This window comes from Lithobates pipiens, unplaced genomic scaffold (genome assembly GCF_037356315.1).
Source record: "Lithobates pipiens isolate NorthernLeopardFrog02 unplaced genomic scaffold, aLitPip1_a1.2 Scaffold_22, whole genome shotgun sequence".
Taxonomy (NCBI): Eukaryota; Metazoa; Chordata; class Amphibia; order Anura; family Ranidae; genus Lithobates; species Lithobates pipiens.
The window spans coordinates 320,225,392-320,252,042 of NW_027507784.1; the positions used below are offsets into that span (position 1 = coordinate 320,225,392).

Here is a 26,651-nt window from a genome sequence, read left to right on the forward strand (position 1 = left end):
TAACTGCCTGCCCGCTCCTTTCATCAGACGTAGACCTTGGAACGAGCCGGATTGTTGGGGGAAAACAATAAAAGTCTGACATCCTGCTGAGCGAGTTTTATGTGAGTTTTAGGGACATCTTACGTGATGATTCGCAGGTCATTTGCAGGTAATATGTTTTTTATATATGCATGAATAGCCTCGCTCATAGGAAAGGAAAGTCCTGTTTTGTGAGGACCTGTAGAATGTCTTTATTTTGGTCACCCTGTCCCAGATCTCTGGTAGCACTCACCTCCGCTGGTTTTCTGCATAGGCAACTGCTGGTTCCCTGATGACCAGAGCAAACGCCAGGACTGGTGTTTGAGGCTCAAGCCCTCCTGCTTGTTGGTTGGCCCATGGCCTGCCTGCAGGTTCCTTAGTTCTCTGATCTTCATTGAAGAACGCAGTGGAGATCTTGATTTGTTGACACAAAGATGGCACCATAACCCAGTGGCCACCACATCTGGTTAGCTGCAATATATTCACAATAAGGCCATGAGCACTTGGTGGTGCCGCTCCAGGCTGAGGAATAGAGCCACATTAGCACTCAGGATAATAGGGATGCCAGCATAAGAAAAACTCATCCAGTGAGCAATCAACACGTTAGCTTGAAACCACCGCTCACTATAGCCAATCCTAGTATAATTGTATACATGTGAAAGTCTTATTCCATGCCGCTCCTCGGACCATGCCCCCCGACGTGTTTTGCCCCACCCACCAGGGGCTTGATCAAGAAACATGTCAGGGGTTGTGGCCCAACGAGGCGGCATTCACTGAGGCTTTCACACACATACATCCATGCTAGGATCGGCGAGTAGTGGTTTCAGGCTACCTGCAATATAATTAATTTCAGTTTTGGGTTTTGATAGGCTTTAATTCAAATATTGAGGGGAAAAATGTAAAAAAAAAAAACAACATTTAGAAGGTGGCAAATTTGCCTACTGTACACCTGGAAATGGCTGCTCTATTGCCCTCTGAAAAGTAATCCGCTGTGGATCATTTTTTCAAGGATGGTGGACACTGCTGCCTGTGTGAAAAGGGGCCTAAAAGTGGAACTTGAGGGTTTTTTTTTTTGTTTTGTTTTTTTCTTTATTGTGACTGTAAAAACAACAAAAAAAAAACATTTTTTGCAGCATTACTTGGCTTCAATCCCTAGCTGTCCCCAGCAGTGTGTCTTCTCTGCCACTCCCAGGCCTTCCTCCTGTATCCTACATTACTGTAACACTTTTTAACCCCTTGGCGCTGGCCACACGCAAATATGCGGCGCCTGGTCCTTCTTGCTGAGAGACACATATTTGTGTGAAGTTGTCACTAGAGCCGTGCCAAGAGTGCACTCCCGACAGTTACCGGCGCCTAACGAAAGCTTCTTATGGCTGCTTGCAACTGGGCGTTTTTGGATCATGTGAGCGCTGTGTCAGCCAATCGTGACTGGTCACGTGATCTTATACCTTCATAAACCTCCTAAAGGGCTGGGAGGCACCAGCGCGAAGAGGTTACATTTGGCAAATGGCGGTTTTACATTATGGAAGTGTGCCACAACTGTGAGCCAAGCACTGTGGTGTGGCCCCAATGATCTCAGTGGGCAAACTCTGCGGTGCAAATAAAAAATGCTGCCACCACCGCATGTGTACAAACCTGTCATCCTAATGTTAGGATTCAGGGTGTAGCTGAGGGACAGTAAAACCTTAGCCACCTGATATTACCACCCCCTGGCCACCTGTGTGAAATGGCCCTAAAAGCTGGTGCAATCAGGTTGGGGGTATGTCTGGGATGACCTGGCTTCAGAGGTCGTGGGTAGAAATTGATTGGTTGATAGGTCTGTGTACCCAAATTACCAATTTTGTTTTATAGTGAAATGAGATTGTCCAGAGATTGTGCTATCAAACTGTAGTGTGTGTGTGCAGAGTGGATTTGATTTAAATCGCTAGTAAAAGGGCTTGATTTAAATCATAATTTTTAAAGAGCAACTGTCGTCATCTCTGTCCGCATCTCTGTCCTCTGACCCGCTGTTGACTCTCCGACAGTCCCGTTCACTTTAATGGGACGGCTGGGGATGCGGCAGTGACACAACAAGGTGAGGGGCGCGGCGCAGCAGCAGGTGAGTGGATGCCCGCTAACAGGCACTGCCATGATGGATCTGAAATGACAGGTGCTCTTTAAATGTAAGGACTTGTTCTTGCTGGTAGTTAGAATCTTTAATATTTGCACACAAAATGAAAGTTTCCCATTTAGAATAATAAGCTGTCAGGTTAGTAAAACAGCAATATCAGAACCGATTCAATCATACAGTTTGTAGTGTACATAGATTTGCAAAACAATGGGATAAAGGAATATTCCTGAACTTTATTTTATCTCGTGGTTACTGTGACATTGTGTGAATGCATCAATGCAGTGCATGTTATCTCAGCTTGCAGAGCTTGGATTCATTGAATGGGTTTACCAAAAATGTAACTATTGCAGAATATATAGCCGTATGCTACATAAACTAAGCACCATTTCATGCTGAATGAACAAAATTAATGTATCCTAATGTGAAAATTTATGTTTCGATCTTGCTCAAAAAGCGTTTTTATTAAAATTTGATAAAAATCAAAAAAAAAGATTTAAATTGGAAAAAAATCAGATTTTATTAATTTACATTTTTTTTTTTTTTTTTTTTTATCGTTGAATTTTATCCACATAAAATGGCCACACTAAGAAAATGAAGCATTGTATACATAAAGCATCTGATATCATGTTTCCACTGTTCTACGATTTATGGATTTTGGTCTTTCATCTGAAAGGTTGCCACATGTAATCTCGCCGCAAAGCGCCGTTCATCATCAGACTTGGAAGAATAAAGAAATTCATATTAATCCCTTTAAACCCACATCCGGTACAGGACGTCGGCACCTCTTGGCAGAGGAACGGTGTGTTATCTTGTACTGTGAACTCCCGTCATTAACCATGCAAAGCAGATGGTGGACAATAGAGGCCTTGTGTCTATAGAACACGTAATGTGAGAAACGTGAAGCCTATGACTTGATATGGCACACGGATGGACTCAAGTGTCATAGTCGTCCTTGCTGGCAGAAGTGCGTTGGTGCTCTGTTAATTCTTCTTTTATACATTAGTGATTAGCTCAAGCATGTTCAAATTCCTGATCCAGATCGTCATGGGTAAGCCAGCCATGGAGCTGTTGCTTGTACTGAGTTATTTTCTGTGGCAGCCCACGCACTGTGGGTGCATGGGTGCCACCCCCCCCCCCCGCCACCACCATACATGCGCTTGGCCCCTTTCAGGATGCCGGATTGGCCAAAGTGCTAGGCCACCCTATTGGCTGCCTGCCGCTTAGAAAGAGGAGTGGAGAAGACACGCTGGAGGAGCTGCTGCGGTAAGTCCCCTCTGCCAGAGCCGCACTTGCGGGAGGGGTGGGGGTGGGTTCGGTGCAGCCAGACCCACGCTCACGGGGGGGGGGGGGGGTGCTGTTGCCATAGATGTGCGGGATGGGGGTTGGGTGCTGCCAGAGCCACGAGTGGGGTGTGGGCAAAAGTGGCTTCATTTGATGGGCACAATGGCTGCCTTTTGATAGGCACAGTGAGGCTGCAATTGATAGAGGGGGTCTGTGTGTTAGCCAGACCTGGCTAGTTTTGCTTCCTGATCTCACTTCTAGTTCAGAGTTCATACACTTTGTTGGGAACACAACCCTTTGCGCTCTTGATCACCCCTGTCACTCAACCAGTGTCATTGGTACAGTATCATCACTGATCACTGTATTCGTGTCACTAACGACGTCAGTGTCAGCTAGTATCCCTCCTAGCCAGTGTCAGTTAGCGCTGGTCCCTGATTGCCCGCCACACTATTAGACAGTCACGCTAGAAATGTGATGTAAACTTCCAGTACTGTCCATTCCAGTCCAGTTCTCCACCAACCGTCTTTGGGCAGACTATCTCCCCAAAGACCAAAGCGAAGAGTCTCGGGGTTATTTTAGACGCACAAATGTCAATGGATGCACAAATAGGAGCAGTAGTCAGTGGATCTCACCATCTGCTGCGCATGCTTCGCAGACTCATCCCTTTTATCCCAAAGATTACCACAATATCAACTTGCGCGATTACAACTGATCCAAAACACAGCGGCAAGGCTGATAACAGGAAAAAAACCCTGGGAATCCATCTCTCCTTTGCTGAGGAGCTTACATTGGCTAACCGTAAAAAATCGGATCACGTTCAAGACCCTTTGCCTCACCCACAAATGCGTGCATAGAGAAAGCTCCGCAATACCTAATGGAGAAAATAAATCATTACACACCAAACCGCAGTCTTCGATCAGCCAACAAAAAACCTCCTCCTCGTGCCCAAAGCCCGGTATAAATCCAAGGGGACGGAGATTCGCTGTCCAAGGGCCTCGGCTATGGAATGCTCTACCAATCAACATCCGCCTGGAAGAAAATCACCTGGCTTTTAGGAAAAAAACTCAAGACCTTCCTCTTCTAGCAGATGATCAAAGCTCGCCACAGCGCCTAGAGGCGATTCAGTTCGCATTGTGCGCTATACAAGTATTTCATTCATTCAGTCCAATACCATAGTTTTGTAGGCACTATAACTTTCACACAAACCAAATACTATACAATTATTGGGATTTTTCTTTCTCGTAGACATGTAGCAGAATACATTTTGGCCTAAATTCTATGAAGAAGTTTGCTTTTATTGGCTATGTTTTATAACTGTAGAAAATTTTGATTTTTTTTTTTTTTTTATATATATTTGTTTATATACTAAAAAAATAAAATAAAAAAAGTGGTTATCAAATACCACCAAAAAAAGTTCTATATGTAAAAACAAAAATAAACATTCTTTCATGTTGGAGCAGTGTGAACCTGGGCTAAAGGATAATTCCACTTTCGGGTAATTATTTTTTTTAATATATATATATATATATATATATATATATATATATATATATATATATATATATATATATATATATATATATATATATATATATATATATATATATATATATATATATATATATATATATATATATATATATATATATATATATGTATATGTGTGTGTGTGTTAGGAGGGCGGAATAGAAATGCGTACAGTGTTGCATGACTGCCCAATTACCAGTTAAAGTAGAACAGTGCTGAATAGCTAAAAATCGGCTTGTCATGAAGGGGGTAAAACCTTCTGGAGGTCAAGTGGTTAAAGCACGTATTACATTTTCGTTATTTATTTCATGTGTATGTGTGATTTAAAAAAAAAAAAAAAGATTATATATATATATATATATAAAATATAATCCATCTATATCTTTTTTTTTTTTTTTTTTTTTTTTAAAGGAGCAATAATATATATCTATAGATATATTCCTCTTCATCTTCATCTCTTCTTTTAGCATGGAATGCAGAAACATTGTTAGTGGAGAGGAAGGGCTGTATCCTAGACTACAAATCTAATTTTGGGAGCATTTGTTTTCTACAACATAAATAGCTTATAAATAGTCTGTATTGTGCTATTGAATTATAGGAAGAAAAATAAAAAAAAAAGTGCACTGCCCCAGAAGGTCGGGTTGGGCCATAGGGACACTTCCAGCCCTTTTTGTTATAAAACCTGAATGTTAGACCAAGAAGAATTGGGATTCCATTTTTTTTTTTTTTTTTTTTTGTGAAACTCGCTGGTTGCTCCAAACTATTCCAACTGGATCAGCACCCTGCCATCTTTTGGTGATAGGATATGTTGTACTGGCTAGAACATGCCTGACTACTGTTATTCCTCTGAAATTGGTGGCATCCAGGGATGACCTGTAGCTGGTTTGGGGCATTCTTATGCTGGTCATACCTGTAGCAACTTGATCATTTCATCTTCATTTTTAGTTATATTTTTCCATAAGAAAAAATAGAATGTATAATCCACTATTTTGGATCAAATTCTGGGCAATTGAGTTAAACAAAGATAGAAATAAAAATGGCAGAAAGTCCAGTAACTGTGCATTGCTTGATGGGGTTCCTGTTTTTCTGTCCATTTCAACGAGATCACTAATATTCTTTCAGTATAATTACGTCTAATCCATCCTGTAAAATCGTTTTCTAGTCAATTGAATTGAATTGGGGTAGCCCTTCTCAACCAAGGTTCCATGAAACCCTATTGTTCCTCCAGAGGTCCCTTGAGTAGGCGCTGACTGACCTCCCATTTGATGATAGCTACATGGTTCTGTCCACTGGCCAGTAATATAGGGAGCATTCTTCCAAATGGCCACCAATGGAAGGAGCAGTCTTCCCACTGACCACCAATGAAAGTAGCAATCTTCCCACTGATTTAAGGAACGTTCCTCTCACTGACCACAAATGTAAGGGCCATTCTTCCCACTGACCACACATATAAAGTGCATGCTTCTCACTGGCCACCAATGTAAGGGGCGTGCTTCTCACTGGCCACAATGTAAGGGGCGTGCTTCTCACTGGCCACCAATGTAAGGGGCGTGCTTCTCACTGGCCACCAATGTAAGGGGCGTGCTTCTCACTGGCCACCAATGTAAGGGGCGTGCTTCTCACTGGCCACCGGTGTAAGGGGCGTGCTTCTCACTGGCCACCGGTGTAAGGGGCGTGCTTCTCACTGGCCTGCCAGGATGGAGCTGAAATGACAGGTGCTCTTTAAATGTAAGGACTCATTCTTGCTGGTAGTTAGAATCTTTGATATTTGCAAACAAAATGAAGGTTTCCTATTTACAGTAATAAACTGTCAGGTTGGTAATTGTTCCAAAACTGGGTCTCCTTTATGGCCTGCTGCCATTTTGCTCCTCAAGGGAGGAATAAAGCACTTTAAGCTATGTGCAGAAAGATCACAAGGTTTATAAGCTGCTTAGAAGGTTTCACTTTCATTTTTACTGCTTGTCCTTCCTCCTCATATTTAGAGCCTGGTACAGATGCACTTCTCTTCAATCATACAGTTTGTAGTGTACATACATTTCCATAACAATGGGATAAAGGAATATTCCTGAGCTGTGTTTTATCTCATGGTTACTGTGAAATTGTGTGAATGCATCAATGCAGTGCATGTTATCTCCGCTTGCGGAGCTTGGATTCATTGAATGGGTTTACCAAAAATGTAAATATTGCAGAATATACAGCCTCACGCTAAATAAAATAAGCTTAATTTCATGCTGAATAAACTAAATTATTAATGTCTCTTAAATAGAAGACTATCTTTAGATAGATTTTTACTCCAAAAGCATTTTATTAAAATAAATTTTGATAAAAAAAATCAAACAAAAAAAGGCTGAAATAATAAAAATGTGTGTGTATATATGACACACACAATACATATAATATAATTTTTATTATGTGTGTGTGTGTGTGTGTGTGTGTGTATAAGAATTTTTTTTTAAGCAAATTTATTGTAATAAAATTCTTTTGGAGTAAAAATCTAAATATAATTTTCTATTTAAGAGGCATTTAATAATTTAGTTCAGCATGAAAATATATATATATTTTTGTCCATCCTGGTAAGGAGCATTCTTACTGACCACCAATCAGTTGGTTTAAAGCGGAGGTCCACCCTAAAGTGGACCTTCCGCTCATTGGAATCCTCCCCCCCCCTCCGGCGCCACAATTGGCACCTTTCAGGGGGGAGGGGGGTGCAGGTACCTGTACAGTACAGGTATCTGCACCCACTTCCTGGATAGCTATCTGCGGAAAGGGGCATAGATTACGCCCCTTTCCGAAAGTCCCCCGCTGCCTGCTGGGAAACACACAGCTCCCAGAGGCAGCGGGTCCATCCTCATTGCGCAGCGCGACTCGCGCATGCGCAGTAGGGAACCGGGAAATTTAAGCCGAAAGGCTCCACTTCCTGATTCCCATACCCAAGATGGCGGCGGCAGCACCCGAGAGACGATCGAGAGATCGGCTTTGGGTGCCGACAACGCGGGCGCGCTGGGCGGGTAAGTGTCACTATTTTAAAAGTCAGCAGCTGCAGTATTTGTAGCTGCTGGCTTTTTAAAAAAAAATAAAAACGCGGAGTCCCGGCGGACTCCCGCTTTAAGCAGGGGTTGACCAAGTATTGAACATTTTATTTAAAGGGTTCCTCTGGGATAAAAAGATTGGGAAATGCTAAATTTGGTAATTTAGTATTTTGCATACTGGTGATTGAAGGTCTTTCCTGACGATCGTTGGGTTGGATATAGCACTCTGTGTGTTTTGTCCTACCTTGGCCTATTGTCCTGTTACCTTTTTATCACACTTGCTCAAACTGTATGTTTAACAAGGGGTGTTTTTATTGTATCCTTCGACTTTTATACTGATAACACTCTGTTATTTCTGTTTTTCCATTATTACATTCTTGGCACCTTTTTTGCCTTGTGACTTTCTCTTGGTTGCGTGTGACCAGTCTGTAGGATGACGTTTATAACACGCCTTCGTTATTTTAGGTATAAATGTTACGTAGATAAACTGCCAATAGATGGATCAACACTCAGCTGGTTCAACAGGGAACGAACAAATCTTTTTCACTTGCATTTTGTTAGAAACTATAAGAGACATAGACAATGACACAGTGCAAGAAGATTGTACGAAAACCAGTACGGATTCAAAAGGATTTTCTTTTTCCGCAAATATTAAACGTTAAGCAATAATGTGTATTAAATAAAAAAATAAAAATAAAAAAAAAGTACCACTCCTGCTTGTAAGCAAAATGCCAATTTCCGTGACGGAAAGCATCAGGAGATACAGATGAAAAGATAAAGGGGGGGGGGTGGGGTTAGGAGGAGGCCATCCCTGTCTTGGAGGCTCGCTGCGGAGATATTAACACGCCGTTCTACATTACAGTTCCAGGAAGCACATAGGCAGTTGTGTTGATGGGAAGTAATCTAACCAGGGCTGCCAGGTACATATATATTTATCATGGGTATCAGGATCACTGTTAGGACCTTACAAATTTCGATCCATCTATGGCTGTTCATGAGAAGTCAATTTTAAAAAAATTAAAAAAGTCTTCTCCATGAAGGGGCTTGTTGAACAATTTTTTTCCTTTTTTGATCAGCACTGCAGCCAATTGGTTGTATCAGGTGATCGGTGTATTCTGACAGCATAAGAGTGCCCACTGCCAGAATATAATAACACAGCAGGGAGGATTCCTCCATTTACCTCGCTTGTGTGAATGGGGTAATCCTTTCACTTTTTTTATTTTTTTTTACCGCATGCTGAATGATCGGGGGAAAAAAAATAAAATAATTTTGACCCGTGTATGCCCAGCCCAGGTGCTATTACGCAGCCCGAATGGAAGATTTTTCATCTGTTTTTATGAATTTAAAGTAATGAAGAAAACCATTAACGGTCAATTCCCTAGCACGGCCCCCCTTCTACTTGCACATCATAGAACTTTCCTCTTCTGGGACTGTCTGTGTTGGCCCAGCTGTTCTGAGAGATTGAGCTAGGCAGTTCAGAGGGAGGAAGGCCCTCCTTAGTGCCATCTCTGCTCGGGTCATGTGATTCAGTGGGGTGAGGACACACGATGAACTGCTTGGTCCAATAAGTGAATTATTTGGGAGAGGGCAGATGTGATCTGTACTGGTAGGACAGCTGTCCTGGGGAGGGGGGCTTTGTACTGGGGAAAGGAAATTTTATACTGGGAGGGCTGTCCTGGGGGGGGGGGGGGAGCTTTACCCTGGGGAGACATCTGTACTGGGGGAGAGGTAAACTGCTTAAGGACTGTACTTGGGGGGGGGGGGGGGGGGTTTACCCCTGGGGTGGGGAGAGATCTGTACTGGGGGGGGAACTATACTGAGGGAAGGATATTTACCCGGGGGGGGGTGTGTATCTGTACTTGGGAAGGAGATTTAGCCTGGGAGCGATATCTGTACTGGGTAAGGTCTGTACTGGGGGAAGGAGATTTACCCAGGGGTGGGGAGAGCTCTAATAAGGGTAGAAAGCTGTACTTGAAGCTATAATGGGGGTAGTAATCTGTAAACATGTGCTATTGCTAGATATAGGGAGATTTTATGGGAATTTTAAAGTGCGAGTCAGGTACAGTGATCTCAAGGATATCAAAAATATATAGTTTATGTAGACACAGATTAAAAATTTGTTTAAAAACAATTGTGGCAAGTACATGGAACACAGTTTTTTTATGGATACAGCACTTTAAGATGGAAATCCCAACATGTTTCACCCACATTCTGGGCTTCCTCAGGGGATGCTGTCCATTTGAGGTACAAGCCTTCTATTAAAAGAAAATCTACATATAACAATCATGTCAGAAATCATGGTATAAAAAGATATAATAAACATTTATTTAAACTTTTAAAAATGTATTTTCCAGAATGTGTAAATATTCACATACATGTGCACATTCAGTTCGAAGACATCCTTACTCGCCCTAGTCTCGAAATATTGTATGCTATAATCAACAAAATGGGTCAGAATGTCTGCAAACGTAAGCCAAGAGCTACAGGTGACCGTAGAGGCCATTCAAGGACCAGCTACAATAACATAAAGGGTAATGGGGTCAATTTATATATCACAAAATGAGAATGAATCTCCAACAGTAAAAAGGAAAAAATCAACTTGCAAAAAAAAGGTTTTGCAGTCAAACTCCAATAACCAGGGACACAGACTCCCCACAGCAAGGATACTTGGGTTTAAAACTTCAAGAACCAAACAAAAACAAAAGGACTTCAGATGCGCATGACGGGCAAGTGCACATGAAGCCTAACTCGGGTGTGTTTTTCTGCTTGCCCCCATACATGAATGATGTGAACAGAATTGTAGAAAACCATTATCTTCTATGTTCCTTGTTCATACCATACATGTGTGGTTGTGTGCCAAAAACTCAGCTCAATGGACATGGTGTGAAAAGGCCCATCACTTTTGGGTGGTGCTATATTATTTTTTATTTTCACCTGTTGAAAAAAGCCTGTACATCACTTGTGTTTTGTTCTTTTGTTCTAGATCTTTCATATGTGTCGGAGATCTACGCCCAAGGTCCTCAGCGATTGTCTTTCTACAACTGGTATGGCAATGCACGGCTGTTCCGATTCCAAGTTCCTTCAGACACGGTCCTGCTCAGGTGGACCCTGATGGCCACTCGAGGAAAAGGAGCTGGGTGTGAGAACGTGGAGGTCACGGCGTAAGTCTTGCTGTTTTTGTAATTCTCTCAGCATTTGTTCAGCGGACGCAATAAAGCAAATTTGTTCCATCTCCCAGGCATTTCCGATACGGAGCCCCGCCAGTGATTAACCCTTTGGGCTACAGCTTTGCGGTCAACACCTCAGTGCCATTCTCCTATAACCGGACGTTGAGTTTCCAGAACGCCCTGCAAAGTAACATCTACTTAAATGTTACCAACCCCACCCCTGGTGACTGGTTCATCGCTGCCCATCTGCCCAAAGACTCGGAGAAGATCGAAATTCAGGTCAGTTCGAATGTACAGTGAATAAAAGATAGGCAGAGGGCCAGGACCCTAAATGTTTACATTGTCCTATGTGTCAGGGCTTCTTCTAACATATGAATTTGGAATTTCCGTACTGCAGCTGGCAGTTGTGACTAATGTAATGTTACATTTTTGATATGGTATTTGCCAGTTAAGATTAAGGGCTGATCCGGCTGAGTGGATCAGCATAGTGATGTGCTAAGCTTGGCAGATCACACTGTTTCCTTTTTGTTTAAGAAAAGACAGACATCACTTAAAGATCAAACGCCATGTGTAGTGTTAGGCGGTGGACTTCAGCAAACTGCACACCGAGCAAACCTATGCATCAGAGAGATGACAGCAGCCTCCTCCTATCTCCGTCCCAGCCACACTCTCCAATGCATTTTGCTTTTGCTCCACAACCTGGGATTAGTCATGGAGGCAGAGACACCCTGTGGCAGGAGGTATCTATAGTATGATGAGCCACTATTGTAGTTAGAAAAACAAGCGGCACCAGATGAGAGCCAAAGGGGGGGGGGGGGGAGAGAAATGAGGGACCCTTAACCCAAGCTGCGCCTTGGACAGAATTCACTGGATGTGGCTGCGTAAGCCAGAGTAAGGACCCAAAGCTGCTGTTGGGTTCCTAGGCAGCAGATTATTGGTTCCAAATTAATAAGAACTACTGCAGTAGGGAACAGACGCAAAAGATACACTCCGCATCTTTCCAAATAACTGTTCTGTTTTATTTTGACACAACTGAAGGTTTTTATACACATGATTACGTAGGTATTGCATTAAAATTCCAATTGTACTTTTATGGTAATAAAGGGCGTAACATAGGCAAGCTAATTCTAATCAGGACTCAAAAGAATGCGAATACGTTTATGATGCTTTTTCAATGTGTTTTTTTTTTTTTCATTTATTTTTATTTGTTACTTTTCTGCTTCCTGGGTGGTGTTTTTTTTTTTTTTTTGCTGTAATTCATTTAGATGCGTTCCGGTGTGTTTTTGATGCATTCCACTACCGTTCTGTGCAGAAAACATCTAATTTTTTTTTTTCTGCTCTCAAACTGATCACACCTGGTGTGATCTAGGCCATTGGAACTCATATAGTCCACTGTCCATGTGCTTTTGATTCAGGAAAAAAAAAGCACTGGACTGCATCTTTTGTGAACTGGCCCTCAATGAGACTTTGATCCATGTATGGGCCCTGTTGGATTTTCTTTGGTGGCTCTGCTGCAGGCTATACAACATTGATCAGTGTATTGTGCCGGTGGCGTGGAGAGGACGCCTCCATTAACAACGAGTGTTTGGATGGCGTAATCAAATCAGTTTTTTTTTTTCGTTCAACCGGCTGGTTGACTGAAGAAACTGACTCCCCTATGGACTTGGTGATAAGAACAATAAAGCACAGTCATGGACCAGGAAGCAGAGCCTGCAAAATGCAATGAGCAAATATGGCCGCCCCATGAACCTGTGTTTGTTTTTAAGTGAGATTAGATTTTTGCTCCTGTTTTTTATGTGTAGGACAGATTTGTATTCCAGTACTGATTTATAATTAATGTAGGCAAATGAAACCAGGGCTCAGTATTGCCTGTCAAGGATTTGCATAAAATAGGAGACATCACAAGGACAAATCTTGTAGGTAAACCTTGGGCTTGTATACACAGGCATTTGTTGACTTTTTTTTTTTTTTTTCCCCATTGAAGACAATGTGAATGCAAAAGCTGGTCAGAAGGAAGTCAGATGCATATCAAATCCTGCATAGAGATCAAAAGGGAGAAAAGAAGAAGTTAATTGTTAGGATTTACATCTGCAAGCCAAATACGACTTGAATTTCCGCCAATCCTTCCTAAAGGCGATGAAATCTGACCCATGTGGGTGGCCCTGTCAGCCCCCCACCCGTCCCCCCTGGGTCAACAGGCTTTGATTGAAAAATCCAAGTTGTTGTATGAAAAAAAAAAATGTGTTGGCGGCTGTCGGAATGCAATAGCTGTCACTGCAGATTCCCCCATCCACGCTGTTTAGTGTGAATAGAGACATCTATTGATTTCTATTGAAATGGAATCATGTAGGACTAGACCTACACTTTACAGTGAGAGGGGATGAAAATCTATTTTCCATTTATTTTTTTTAATTAACAACCATCAGTCCCATAAAGATTAAAAGTAGATCTAAACCCAGGCAGTATAATTTCATATAAGCTTTTATACCCATTTCACACCACACCGCACCTTGCGTCGGCGGTAAAACGCCGCTATTTTAGCGGCGTTTTACCGCCGGATTTGCGGCGCATTTCAGCCGCTAGCGGGGCGCTTTTACCCCCGCTAGCGGCCGCGAAAGGGTTAAAACCGCCGACAATAGCAGCGTTTTGCCGGCGGCATTACAGCGCTGCCCCATTGATTTCAATGGGGAGCAGCGGTGGAGGAGTGGTAAACGCACCGCTCCTTCACCGCTCCAAAGAAGCTGCTGGCAGGACTTTTTTCTGACGTCCTGCCAGCGCACCGCTGTAGTGTGAAAGCCCTCGGGGCTTTCACACTACAAACAATGGTGCAGCTTCTTTAGGGTGTTTTGCAGGCGCTATTTCTAACGCTATAGCGCCTGCAAAATGCCCTGGTGTGAAAGGGGTCTTAAGATGTTAAGAGTAACTCCACACTTGTTGAGAAAAAAAAAACATTCCCCTTGGGGTGATTTCTGTACATTGCAAGGATTTTAACAAACTTTGTTGCAGATTCCTACCTTTTTGTTCTGAAAAAAAAACAGCTTTATTCACAGTGAAGCTAATGGGAGTGATATTATAATTCTCAATCAGCTGCTGCACTTGCGGGGCTCTAATGAGGAAGGTGACTGCATCCCTTTTAGACTTGATTTGCCTTTGGGGGGGGGGGGGTGGTGTATCTCACCAAAAATGAAATTTTTGTTGCAGTGGATGCCCAAAATCTGACTTTCATATTAGCGCAGACTTCTGGGAAAATTGGAGAGCCAAACACACAAGCAGGAATTTTTTTTTTTTGGGGTGGGGTATACGCCAACCATGTACAGAACACCTCCAGGTTGCATTGCATTTTTCAGATTGAAAAGGAAATGTAATTTTTTAATAAACTTTAAATACAATATCGCATGTGTGTGTGTGTGTATGTATGTGTGTGTGTGTGTGTGTGTGTGTGTGTGTGTGTGGTGTGTGTGTAATAAATAGATAGATATATATATATATATATATATCTATCTATATCTCTATATTATATACAGTAGTGGTGGAAACCAACTATTTTAATTCATTTTTAATAGCCAAGAAGACAAACTCGCTCACCCATTCATGTCTCCATGCTTTATTTTGTTGAGAAATCATTTGAAAAATGCCCCCTAGCATTTCTAGCTGTGGCCATGTTGAGTAAGGGCAGGTGATTCATGTAGCATGCATTCACTTCTGGAATCCGTCTGGCCTCAACTCAGGCATGAGGATGTGCTTCGTTACAAAAACCCTCCTCTCTTCCTCCAGATGACAGAGGAAAAAAAAAAAATACCCTTGAAGATGGCACGCATGGCAGATGCTCTGAGATGCAGGACATCATTATGGCCTATAGTATTGTTTATGATAAACTATAACACATTAAATGTCATATAGTTGGGATTGGTTTAACATCCCTGCAACATAGCTGGTGGATGCTTTTGGAGGCTTCAAGAAAGCTGCTCAGTGCTTACCGAAAGCTTTGCAGATGGTCGTACATACAAGGTCTAAAAGCTTGGGTGGCTATGGCCAGGTTGGCCAGGTCTCACGGATACGGATGACTAGCAAGGCTCTACATCCGTTTTTCCAACAAATTCCTTTCTATCTATAGAAAATGTAACAAATGGCGCGCCAGCATCATGTGATACATCGTTTTACTGAATATGTCTTTATAGTATTCTCTTATGTGCGCAAAGGAACTTCCTAAAACTGCGTATCTCATTAAATTCATCCAACGTAGGACCTGTTCTGCCCACTGGATACAGGAGTTCTTTAATTTAAATCACACACATAGGTTGGACTTGTGTCTTATTTGTGTCTTATTTCGACCTCACCTACTATGTAACTGTTTGTCCTGTTTAATGAGCACGTATTCAATGCTTAAGGTATGCACCTTGCTGACACATTTTAAGGACCAAGCCTTCTTCCTCAGGGCTACCTGACCAACACGCCTGTTATCTTTTTAAATGGCAATCCTCTTGATTCAGTCATTTGTGGATAACAAACCTCACCCACAACAATATGTAAAACCTGTGCACAAATATCTATTACTGACCTCATGTAAAAACAGCAATTGCGTAAATATTGATTTGGAGCTTATCCAAGTCTCCCTGTATAGTTACATAGTTAGTAAAGTTGAATAAAGACACCAGTCCATCCAGTTCAACCTGAGTGTGTGTCTACAATTGTCCATATCCCTGTACATTGCACACTCACATTGGTCCCTACCCTCAAGGAGCCCCAATCATATACTAGGGTCAATTTTGGACAGAAGCCAATTAATCAACCTGCATGTCTTAGGAGTGTGGGAGGAAACCAAAGTACCCGGAGGAAACCCACGCAGGCACAGGGAGAACATGCAAACTCCAGGCAGGTAGTGTCGTGGTTGGGATTTGAACCAGCGACTCTTCTTACTGCTAGGTGTGAGTGCTAACCACTACACCACTGTGCCACCCATCACTTCAGTTCTAATGGGTGTCAGCAACATACCCCTACACATACCTGCTTGTGGGTGGGCATATGTCACCCTACATGCTAGGGAACCTCAACAATTCCTGGGACCAGGTGGAGACTGCAGCCATGTGAAAAATCCAACAATAATGCAGTTTCCTGACTGATGAGCCTCCACTGTGTTCAGCAATAAAATAGAGTTCCTCTGAAAAGTGCTGTCCCATGTCACCACACACTGTAAGTTAATGTAGGTTGCATGAGGAGGGATGTGGTAAACCTGAACCCACTCCACCAGTCAAGTGTACCTATGTTACCTTACTTCCAGTAACAGAATGGGGGTCCCGCCATGCACCCCCAACGCGGACCTCATGTGTGCACTTTAGTTCTCATACTTCCTGATGAGGCCATATATCTCCGTAAGGCAAGTTCAGATCCATTTTATTTTTGATAGGGATACAGCTAGGGACAGAGACAGCCATTGGCCCCCTCGCTACCAGAGGACCTTTCACCCTACGAGGTACCACGCTTAACCATTGGTTGCTTGTAGCTTCATTTGGTTACTCATAGCAACTATACTTCTCTTCCTTTGTCTTGCCAAGTTAACCCTTCTGTAGCAATTTTGCGTCCTACCCGCTTTACATACCCTGATTCTTTAGATACGCCAATTCTAGCATGCACCCTTTTAAATAGGCATAGAGCAGTTAATATAACTTTACTGAACAAGTAAGGCATAACCGTTCAATATGAGCAATGTCCTTCCTCTAACCAGAGCTATACTAGTGTGGCTGCCCAGGCACACTACAGTGAGGCGAGAGTCCATTGTGGCATTGTCCATTGTTTGGATGTCTCCAAAAGTCCTGGTGTCACGAGCAGAAATAACTGATTCTTTGAGACGAAACACAAGCAAAACCCAAACGGCCACAGGACCTCAGCCTTCCCTCTTCTTCTTGCTTTTTTATTTTATTTATTTATTTTTTTAATAATAGCGAAGATGGGCAGGCTAGGACCAAAAAGCCCAGCAACTGAGTTTGTAGCAGTTAACTCTTTCCCCAGTCTGGGCAAGCCTCTAACTCACTAGTGCCAATACATTCCAGCATGCCTACATGCTGTCAGGTAACACCAGCACTGTAATCCTCATGGAAAGGCCGATGTTCTTGTCCAAGGCAAGTATGAAATCTGTGAAACCACCATGTTCTAGTTGCAAAGTCCCATCCTTTGTGGTAATCTCTCGGTTTACATGGCTGAAGGTGTAAATTGTTATCAAATCCCCAGAGTAGAGATGTTAAACTGACATATGTGGAAGACTGAGGGTGTCAAAGGCGTTCACCCTTCTTCAGGCATGGTTGTTCTAATTTGATGAAGATGACCTCTTTGGCACTTCTTGTGAACAAGTTGTCCTCGGTGTCCAAAATGTGGCCCTCACTATCCTCTAACACCTCATGTAAATCAAGTGATTAACACAGATGACACTTACCTGACACCAAGGATGGAATTGTGTAACTAGAACAGGCTGGTGCCACAGCTTTAACACCTCACACCCTGGTCTGGGACAGCGGCCATCTTCCATTTTGATGGCGATTGAATTAAGATATCGGTGCTACCTGTGTGAATATAAATATTGGGATATTTTCTTGAAACTCATTAAAACCTGAAGAAATAGCTTGGATAAGATACAAAACATCTTCAACATTACAGAGCAAGTCCAGCTGAATGTGACCAACTACTCCTAGATACTCCTAGATGCACCATGGCCTGGATAAATTAGAACCTTCACAGATGTTTTGTACTGCCGTTTTAATGCAAAAAAATGCAAGTTAATACTTTGTGGATGTGGAATGCTTTTGCGTTTTATGAAGTTCTGAGTTCCTTAAAGTTCCATGCACAGTGGTGTAGTGGTGTAGTGGGTGGCACTCTCATCTAGCAGTAAGAAGGGTCACTGGTTCGAATCCCAACCATGACACTACCTGCCTAGAGTTTGCATGTTCTCCCTGTGCCTGTGTGGGTTTCCTCCGGGTACTCGGGTTTCCTCCCACACTCCAAAAACATGCTGGTAGGTTAATTGGCTTCTGTCTAAAATTGTCTCTAGTATGTATGAATGCGAGTTAGGAACCTTAGATTGTAAGCTCCTTGAGGGTAGGGACTGATGTGAATGTACAATGTATATGTAAAGCGCTGCGTAAATTGACTGCGCTATATAAGTACCTGAAATAAATAATGAAACTTGGTGCTCTCCATTTATTTAACGATATTAAACAATGTCAGTGTGCTTTGCACTTAATCTGTAGTGCTGTGCAAAGATTCCTCGTCTGGAGTGAGCTGCAAAGCCATAGATCTCATTACATTATCTACCACAAAAGGAACATGTGAATGGATTTTTATTAGAAATTCTAGTACAGCAGGATTTAATCCCATACTTCCTTGACTGCTGCCAAACCAGCTACCGACAAGATCTGTGCTTGCGATCACACTGGAAGAAATGCCATTCAAGTTCACTTTCAGTCCACACAGAGCCTGGCTCGGGAGTGAGCACACACAAGTGCTCTCTCGTTATGGGGGGCACACACAGAAGATGAGAAGCCGAGAACACCATTGGGGGACCCCAGAAGAGGAGGTTTGGGGCCACTCAGTGCAATGCCCAGAGCAACTGAGTATAACATGCTTGTTATGTTAATTTAAAAAAATAAATGCTGCTTTTGATAATGTAGTAAGCAGCATGTGCAATAGAGGCGGGAGGATTATACAGGTTGTTGCTCAGGGCTAATAATTAGACGATAAACCAACTGTAAAACAGAATACAAAGGTCAGTTTCATTAGCAGCAGCACCAAAATGGTAATATAAAACTGGACCTGTCATTGACCCATGTGACCCTACCCAGTTTGTTCACCTTCATTTGCAAGTTCCAAGTCATTTTGAGTTTACCTATAAGTTCTGGGTCTTTGCTCGTGAAGACAAACCGGTGAGTTAGCAAAAAGAAGTTGAGATACCCCAGTTCTAGACTAATCCATACTCTATTTAGCTCTAGCCACTGGAACATCGCCTTCAACTGGCGTTCATCCAACGTACCATGGCCTCAGGTTCTTAATCGTATGACAAACATCAAATTATCAGAAAGAATGCATCACATTATATGACACCATGCATATATACCATATATACAAAAAAAATGTACTTTATGGGAAACCTCACTGCTGGTGTAATGTCCACTACTGTTATTCTACTTAAGCACATCTACAGATCTGTATGTGTATATATGTATTTTCTTATATGATATGTCTACTCAGATATAATGTATAATCTAAATGACTCTCTCACTTGTACATCCAATATTGTTAAAGCGGTTCTTCACCCTAAAGGGGAAGTTCCTCTAATCTTATCCCTCCCCCCCTCCGGTGCCACAATCAGCACCTTTCAGGGGGGAGGGGGGTGCAGTTACCTGGATAATCCAGGTATCTGCACCCACTTCCGGGCAGACGCCCCAACCGCCCCCTCCCCCGCGGTGTGTTCTGCGAAACACACAGTTCCCAGGACACAGCGGGGGATCTGAAGAGACACGCATGCGCAGTAGGGAACCGGGCAGTGAAGCCTCCATGCTTCACTTCCCGATTCCCTGACAGAGGATGGCGACAGTGCCAGCAGCGAGGCGAGCGATCGCTCGTCATCTGCCACCGACATCACTGGACCCTGGGACAGGTAAGTGTGATTTTATTAAGTCAGCAGCTGCAATATTAGTAGCTGCTGGCTTTTAATATTTTTTTTTTTTTAGGCGCAGAACCACTTTAAAAGCCTGTACTATGACCTTCTCCATAAAAAAAAAAAAAAAAACTTTGTAAACAAAAAAAGTTGCGATACCGGGGAGTTGGGCTTGATTCACACACCTATGCCTTTTTAGTGCTTTTTGCAGGTTTGCAATACAGACCATTTAATATGGTTTCCTATGGAACACGTTCTGTAACGCAAATCTGCAAAAAGCGCTAAAAAAAGCATAGGTGTGAATCGAGCCTAAAGCCTATAAGTGACCGCTTATAGGCTTGTGTAAAAGAGCATACAAGAGGGCGCACACGCCTAGTGCATTACCGAAGATTTATTGTATAAAACATACAGCCAAATGTATACATGCTGTAATGTGTACACTAAATCTCAAACCAGTGTGGGAATAGCATAGCCAACCACACCAAAACACTGCGCTTGCCGGGGGACGTGTTTTCGGGCGATACACCCCCTTCAGGAGAACTGAAGAAGGGGGTGCATCCCCTAAAATGTCAGCTTGCCAGCACAGTGTTTTGGTGTGGTTGGCTATGCTATTCCCACACTGGATTGAGATTTTGTGTATACATTTATTTTTGTGGTGATCCGTTTTTTTTTATTTTATTTTTTTACAATAAAGCTTTGGTAATTCACTAGATGTGTCTGCCCTCTTGTGTGCTCTTCCCCGATCTGAGGAGGCATATCTGAAGGATGTGATTCCACTGTACAAGTCTACTCTGAGGAAGTGCTTTATGTGTTTTGTTCAATTTACTTTTACCGTATATAAGCAATTGCAATGATCTTTTCCTATGTGCTCCCTTTTTTTTTTTTTTTTTTTAATATGTGAAATCTACCATTCAAAGTGTTTTTTGTTATAACTGTTCAATGAGTGCAAAAAAAAAAAAAAACTGTTGATCCTGGCAGTAAATCTAGTGCTGTCCTGTGCACACTGCAGTCTTTTCTCAAGCAGTGTTATCAGCACAGCCCTGTTGCCTTCTGTGGACAACAGAACACTTACCCGCATGGTATGGAGATGAGGGGAGGTGTTTTGTATTCTTGTCCTAGAGTGACATAGGTACAGTACTGTGCACACTAGGACAGAAAGTGTGTTAATGGCAAGCTTACTGGATTGAAAAAGCCTTAAAAATAAATCTAATGCAGCCACCAAGGACTGGTGGGTTGCAATGTATTACACTTTTTTTGTTCTTGGGTTTAGATTCCCTTGAAAGTTGAAAACAAGTGTCAAAAGTCTTGAAGGAGCAACAGTCCATAACAGCCAATAATCCAATGCAGGTGGCTGCCATGGATTGTGGGATGTTGGGGTGGAGCACTGACTTGAAACGAATGTCAAACATTGCATGCAGGGGCTCAGATGTTCAAGAGCTCCATGGAGCATAGGGTTGTTCCTGGGGGGGCTAACAATGTGTGGGACCTGTTTAATGCTGGCTCTGGGGGTTCATGCCAAGTTCCCTCTGTTTGGAGATAGTGGCCAACAGTGGAATCCAAAAGTAATGGAGGATGTGGACAACGGGGAAAATGTTTTTTTATTTTTAAAAGGCCAGTCCAAACACAACTTATATTTCAGTGTTTGGTAAATGCTGGGTGGCCAAACCACCCAATAATTTCTTCTTACCTTTTGAGGACTCTATTGGTGAGATCTCTTCCACACCTAGATCTTTCTCAAATACTCCTAGCTTGGCTCGAAAATAAACAGGAGCTACTGTGTGTTGTACTACCACCTCTATGAAACCAATTGAAAAAACTCATTTGCTTTTTTTTTTACCTGGATGTGGAATATTTTTACATGTTTGAGGACCCTTTAAGTTGCCAAAAGAGGTTTTGTCTTTGTATGAGGCACTGGCTAAGGTGTACTCTCCAGAGTTAAAATGATTATGTATGTTTCCTTGCAGGGCCTCACGAAATCCTGTACCTACATCTTCCAAGCTGAGTTGTTCGTCCTCCGGGAAGTCGACGTGCCAATTTTAAATGCTGATATTCCCACGCAGCAAGTCCTGGACCCTACAAGAACCTCATCTAGCTTCAAGTAATTACCTTTTTACTATTGCTATAAGCTGTGTGGCCGTACAATGACTCTCTCCCCTCCACGTGTGGCCGTACAATGACTCTCTCCCCTCCACGTGTGGCTGTACAGTGACTCTCTCCCCTCCACGTGTGGCTGTACAGTGACTCTCTCCCCTCCACGTGTGGCTGTACAGTGACTCTCTCCCCTCCACGTGTGGCTGTACAGTGACTCTCTCCCCTCCACGTGTGGCCGTACAGTGACTCTCTCCCCTCCACGTGTGGCTGTACAGTGACTCTCTCCCCTCCACGTGTGGCCGTACAGTGACTCTCTCCCCTCCACGTGTGGCTGTACAGTGACTCTCTCCCCTCCACGTGTGGCTGTACAGTGACTCTCTCCCCTCCACGTGTGGCTGTACAGTGACTCTCTCCCCTCCACGTGTGGCTGTACAGTGACTCTCTCCCCTCCACGTGTGGCCGTACAATGACTCTCTCTCCCCTCCACGTGTGGCCGTACAGTGACTCTCTCCCCTCCACGTGTGGCCGTACAGTGACTCTCTCCCCTCCACGTGTGTCCGTACAGTGACTCTCTCCCCTCCACGTGTGGCCGTACAGTGACACTCTCCCCTCCACGTGTGGCCGTACAGTGACACTCTCCCCTCCACGTGTGGCCGTACAGTGACACTCTCCCCTCCACGTGTGGCCGTACAGTGACACTCTCCCCTCCACGTGTGGCCGTACAGTGACTCTCTCCCCTCCACGTGTGGCCGTACAGTGACTCTCTCCCCTCCACGTGTGGCCGTACAGTGACTCTCTCCCCTCCACGTGTGGCTGTACAATGACTCTCTCCCCTCCACGTGTGGCTGTACAGTGACTCTCTCCCCTCCACGTGGAAAGTAAGGCAGAGATATGAGATTGAACACCATATCACAATTTTTTCCAAAACAAGAAGTTGGGAGGGTGGGGTGTTAACAAACCCCAGGACTTTTAAGGTGTTTCAGATAGAAAAAGTATGAAGACAGTTAAAATTGAATATTTTCTTACAAAGATAAGACATGAGGAAATTAAACCATCCTTATCAAGAATTGTGTGTACCATTAGCATATTATACATCCCACCAGAATCTCTAAGGATAACAAAGAAGACAGGCATGAGACCTCATGTTGATTAACCATCTCCCCTCCACGTGTGGCCACACACTGTCCCTCTCCCCTCCACGTGTGGCTGTACAGTGACTCTCTCCCCTCCACGTGTGGCTGTACAATGACTCTCTCCCCTCCACATGTGGCCGTACAGTGACTCTCTCCCCTCCACGTGTGGCCGTACAGTGACTCTCTCCCCTCCACGTGTGGCTGTACAGTGACTCTCTCCCCTCCACGTGTGGCTGTACAGTGACTCTCTCCCCTCCACGTGTGGCTGTACAGTGACTCTCTCCCCTCCACGTGTGGCTGTACAGTGACTCTCTCCCCTCCACGTGTGGCTGTACAGTGACTCTCTCCCCTCCACGTGTGGCTGTACAGTGACTCTCTCCCCCCTCCACGTGTGGCCGTACAGTGACTCTCTCCCCCCTCCACGTGTGGCCGTACAGTGACTCTCTCCCCCCCTCCACGTGTGGCCGTACAGTGACTCTCTCCCCCCCTCCACGTGTGGCCGTACAGTGACTCTCTCCCCCCCTCCACGTGTGGCCGTACAGTGACTCTCTCCCCCCCTCCACGTGTGGCCGTACAGTGACTCTCTCCCCCCCTCCACGTGTGGCCGTACAGTGACTCTCTCCCCTCCACGTGTGGCCGTACAGTGACTCTCTCCCCTCCACGTGTGGCCGTACAGTGACTCTCTCCCCTCCACGTGGAAAGTAAGGCAGAGATATGAGATTGAACACCATATCACAATTTTTTCCAAAACAAGAAGTTGGGGGGGTGGGGTGTTAACAAACCCCAGGACTTTTAAGGTGTTTCAGATAGAAAAAGTATGAAGACAGTTAAAATTGAATATTTTATTACAAAGATAAGACATGAGGAAATTTAAACCATCCTTATCAAGAATTGTGTGTACCATTAGCATATTATACATCCCACCAGAATCTCTAAGGATAACAAAGAAGACAGGCATGAGACCTCATGTTGATTAACCATCTCCCCTCCACGTGTGGCCACACACTGTCCCTCTCCCCTCCACGTGTGGCCACACACTGTCCCTCTCCCCTCCACGTGTGGCCGCACAGTGTCCCTCTCCCCTCCACGTGTGGCCGCACAGTGTCCCTCTCCCCTCCACGTGTGGCCGCACAGTGTCCCTCTCCCCTCCACGTGTGGCCGCACAGTGTCCCTCTCCCCTCCACGTGTGGCCGCACAGTGTCCCTCCCACAGATCTGCATAAGCTTAGGTACAACACAATGATGATGTCACTGCTACGTTTACAAACTATTATCTGGGTTTGCAAGGACATTGGGTGCACAGAAAGTGAATTTGCATCCTTTGTGGCTGTTAAGGAATGTATTTCATTTAAAGTGTTTGTGCTCTGAGTTCAGATTTAATCAACTATTCTCTGCATACACCAACATAGAGATCAATACTTCCTATTAGAGGGATGTAAATGAATATTGACAGCTAGATGTTAATAGGTCATCAGTCAGAGAGTGGCTCGGTTTACAGACAGATCACGTCTCGTTAGACCAGCAGTGTCTGACCTCTTGCCAGCTGGGAGACACCTTGATGAAACCTCATATGTGTATGGCATATGCTGTAGATTAATACAAATGGCTGAGAATCAAGACAACATTACAGCGGTAAAGGGAAGGCATGGCTGTTTTTGGAGAGGTTATGGTGTGAATGATGGTTGCTGTCTTTACATTAAAGCAGACCTTTATGTAACTTTAATGTGTGCATGGATGCATTCCTGACCCGTCATAATATACAGCAACACTGTTCAGAAAAGTTTCACCTTTTTTATTTTTTAAAGAACAAACCTTGAGCTCCAGTTCAGTGACTTGGCTTGGGCCGAGACTGTCCAGTTCAGTGACTTGGCCTGGGCTGGCATGTTATCAGTTTGCTGCAGGAAAGGCACCTAAAATAGTTTATGGGATTTCAGGTACCAGCTGTTTTTAAGCTGTCTAAGCTGTTTTTTCTTTGACTTCTTGTTACCCCCCCCCCCCCCCCCTCCCCCCATCAACATGGTAATGAAATGTTTAAAGGGGCTGTAAACCCTCCCTTTATTAAAAAAAAACATGACATGCATACCTCCATTGTGCAGTTCATTCACAGGGTTGCCCCATCCTCCTCTTCTGGGGTCCCTCAGCGGCAATGGTAGCTCCTCCCCACATTGAGTGTCCATGTTGGAGAAGCCCTCTCCTAAGGTGGACACTCCCAAGTCCTCCTGTGTCCATTCACACAGAATGCAGGACTCTGCCCCGGCGTAGCGTCATTGGCTTTGATTGACAGCTGCAGGAGCCAATGGCTGCGCTGCTATCAATCTATCCAATCAGGACATGAGATGCCAGCTAAAGCTGGTGTGCTCATTCCCAGCTGGTAGATGGCAGCTTTCAGGTAATTAAAAGTGGGGGCTGCAGCACTACAGAAGATTTATTACCTTAATGCATTAAGGTGAAAAAACGCAAGGGTTTACAACCCCTTTAAATACTTTTTTTTTTTTTTTTTTTTTTTTTCTATTTACACTGCATACCTTTTATATTATATCCAATTACATAATTACTAGGTCCCTGTGCTTTCTCTATAATGCAGCCAGATCATGGCTGGTGGCAGGAGCCAGCTTCCTAAAAACCTCGCAGCTCCCTGCCTCATTACTCCTCTAAAGAGCCCTAAGGCAAGCAATAAGGAGGTTATGCAGATATCAGAATGCCTTGATGGGTGTATACCAGTCTGGAGGAATGGGCATTCCTAGGCAGGGTGTATTTGCATGCAGGTCACCTTGGGTAACGCTGACATATGATGCTGAGCCTCCATGATCGAAAAAGAACTGAAATGCAATGAATGAAAAGAGCGAGCCAGTCATCCTAGGGAGGAAAGAGCTAGATCATGCTGGATGTCGTCCAGCCAGGAAATGAGGGCTTTATCTGACAGCTCAGTGTGCAGTGAAATTGGAGTACAATACAGGAGAGAAGTCGGTACAACTGTACGAGACTGATGGGAAGGCTGGAGGTGTGCTCGGTGAGAAGTAGGTCAGTAAACTCCTCATTAATGGTGGTATTTAACTTATCTGTTCACAGGCTTTATGTCCCGGAATACACCCAAGAGCTACAGCTACAGCTGCTGAAATGCACCTCCAACGTGAGTCAGAGCGGGTGCCCGCTGAAAGTCACGATCGGGTCGATCACCCAGCCGGACGCCTCCCCCCAGCAGGTGAACTGCAGCGGGAGCTCGGAGTGTGGCCTACTGCTTCCATCCCCGCCCTGGGAGAAGTGGCTGAACGTCATGGTGGCGATGCCCCAGGGGCTGAAAGCCAACGTGTCCTTCCAGCTTCTTTACAACATTTCAGGTAATCAAAAAAAAAAATGTAGAAAATCAAGTAATGGAAATATGAATCTGTTTAAAAAGTCTTAACACTTTCACTGCCAGGTCCCTAATGTGAAAATCCAGCCTGTGCTACAGAGAATCTCCGCCATCTTCAGTCCCCTTCTCTGTCTCAAAAAAAGAGATGCGGGGGTCTGTTTAGACATCTGATATCTCACCATGGTTTTAGTGTATTTTTTGCAGATATATTGGTTTGACAAACATTTGCACAAATAGCACGGGGTCTAAAAAATCAGTAGCACCTTCTTTTTATTCTACTTGTCATGTGCTTTCAGAAAA

At 43.8% G+C, this 26,651-nt stretch overlaps 1 protein-coding gene across 1 annotated transcript in view; it reads left to right on the forward strand.

Annotated features, from left to right (window-relative positions):
- Window positions 1-26,651, forward strand: part of PGAP6 (post-GPI attachment to proteins 6) — an 84,453-nt gene that overhangs the window by 17,645 nt on the left and 40,157 nt on the right. The window contains exons 2-5 of the mRNA XM_077449485.1: window positions 10,949-11,126; window positions 11,204-11,411; window positions 21,741-21,874; window positions 26,069-26,337. Of these exons, the coding sequence (XP_077305611.1) occupies window positions 10,949-11,126; window positions 11,204-11,411; window positions 21,741-21,874; window positions 26,069-26,337 (789 nt within the window). The remainder of the gene's footprint in view (window positions 1-10,948; window positions 11,127-11,203; window positions 11,412-21,740; window positions 21,875-26,068; window positions 26,338-26,651) is intronic.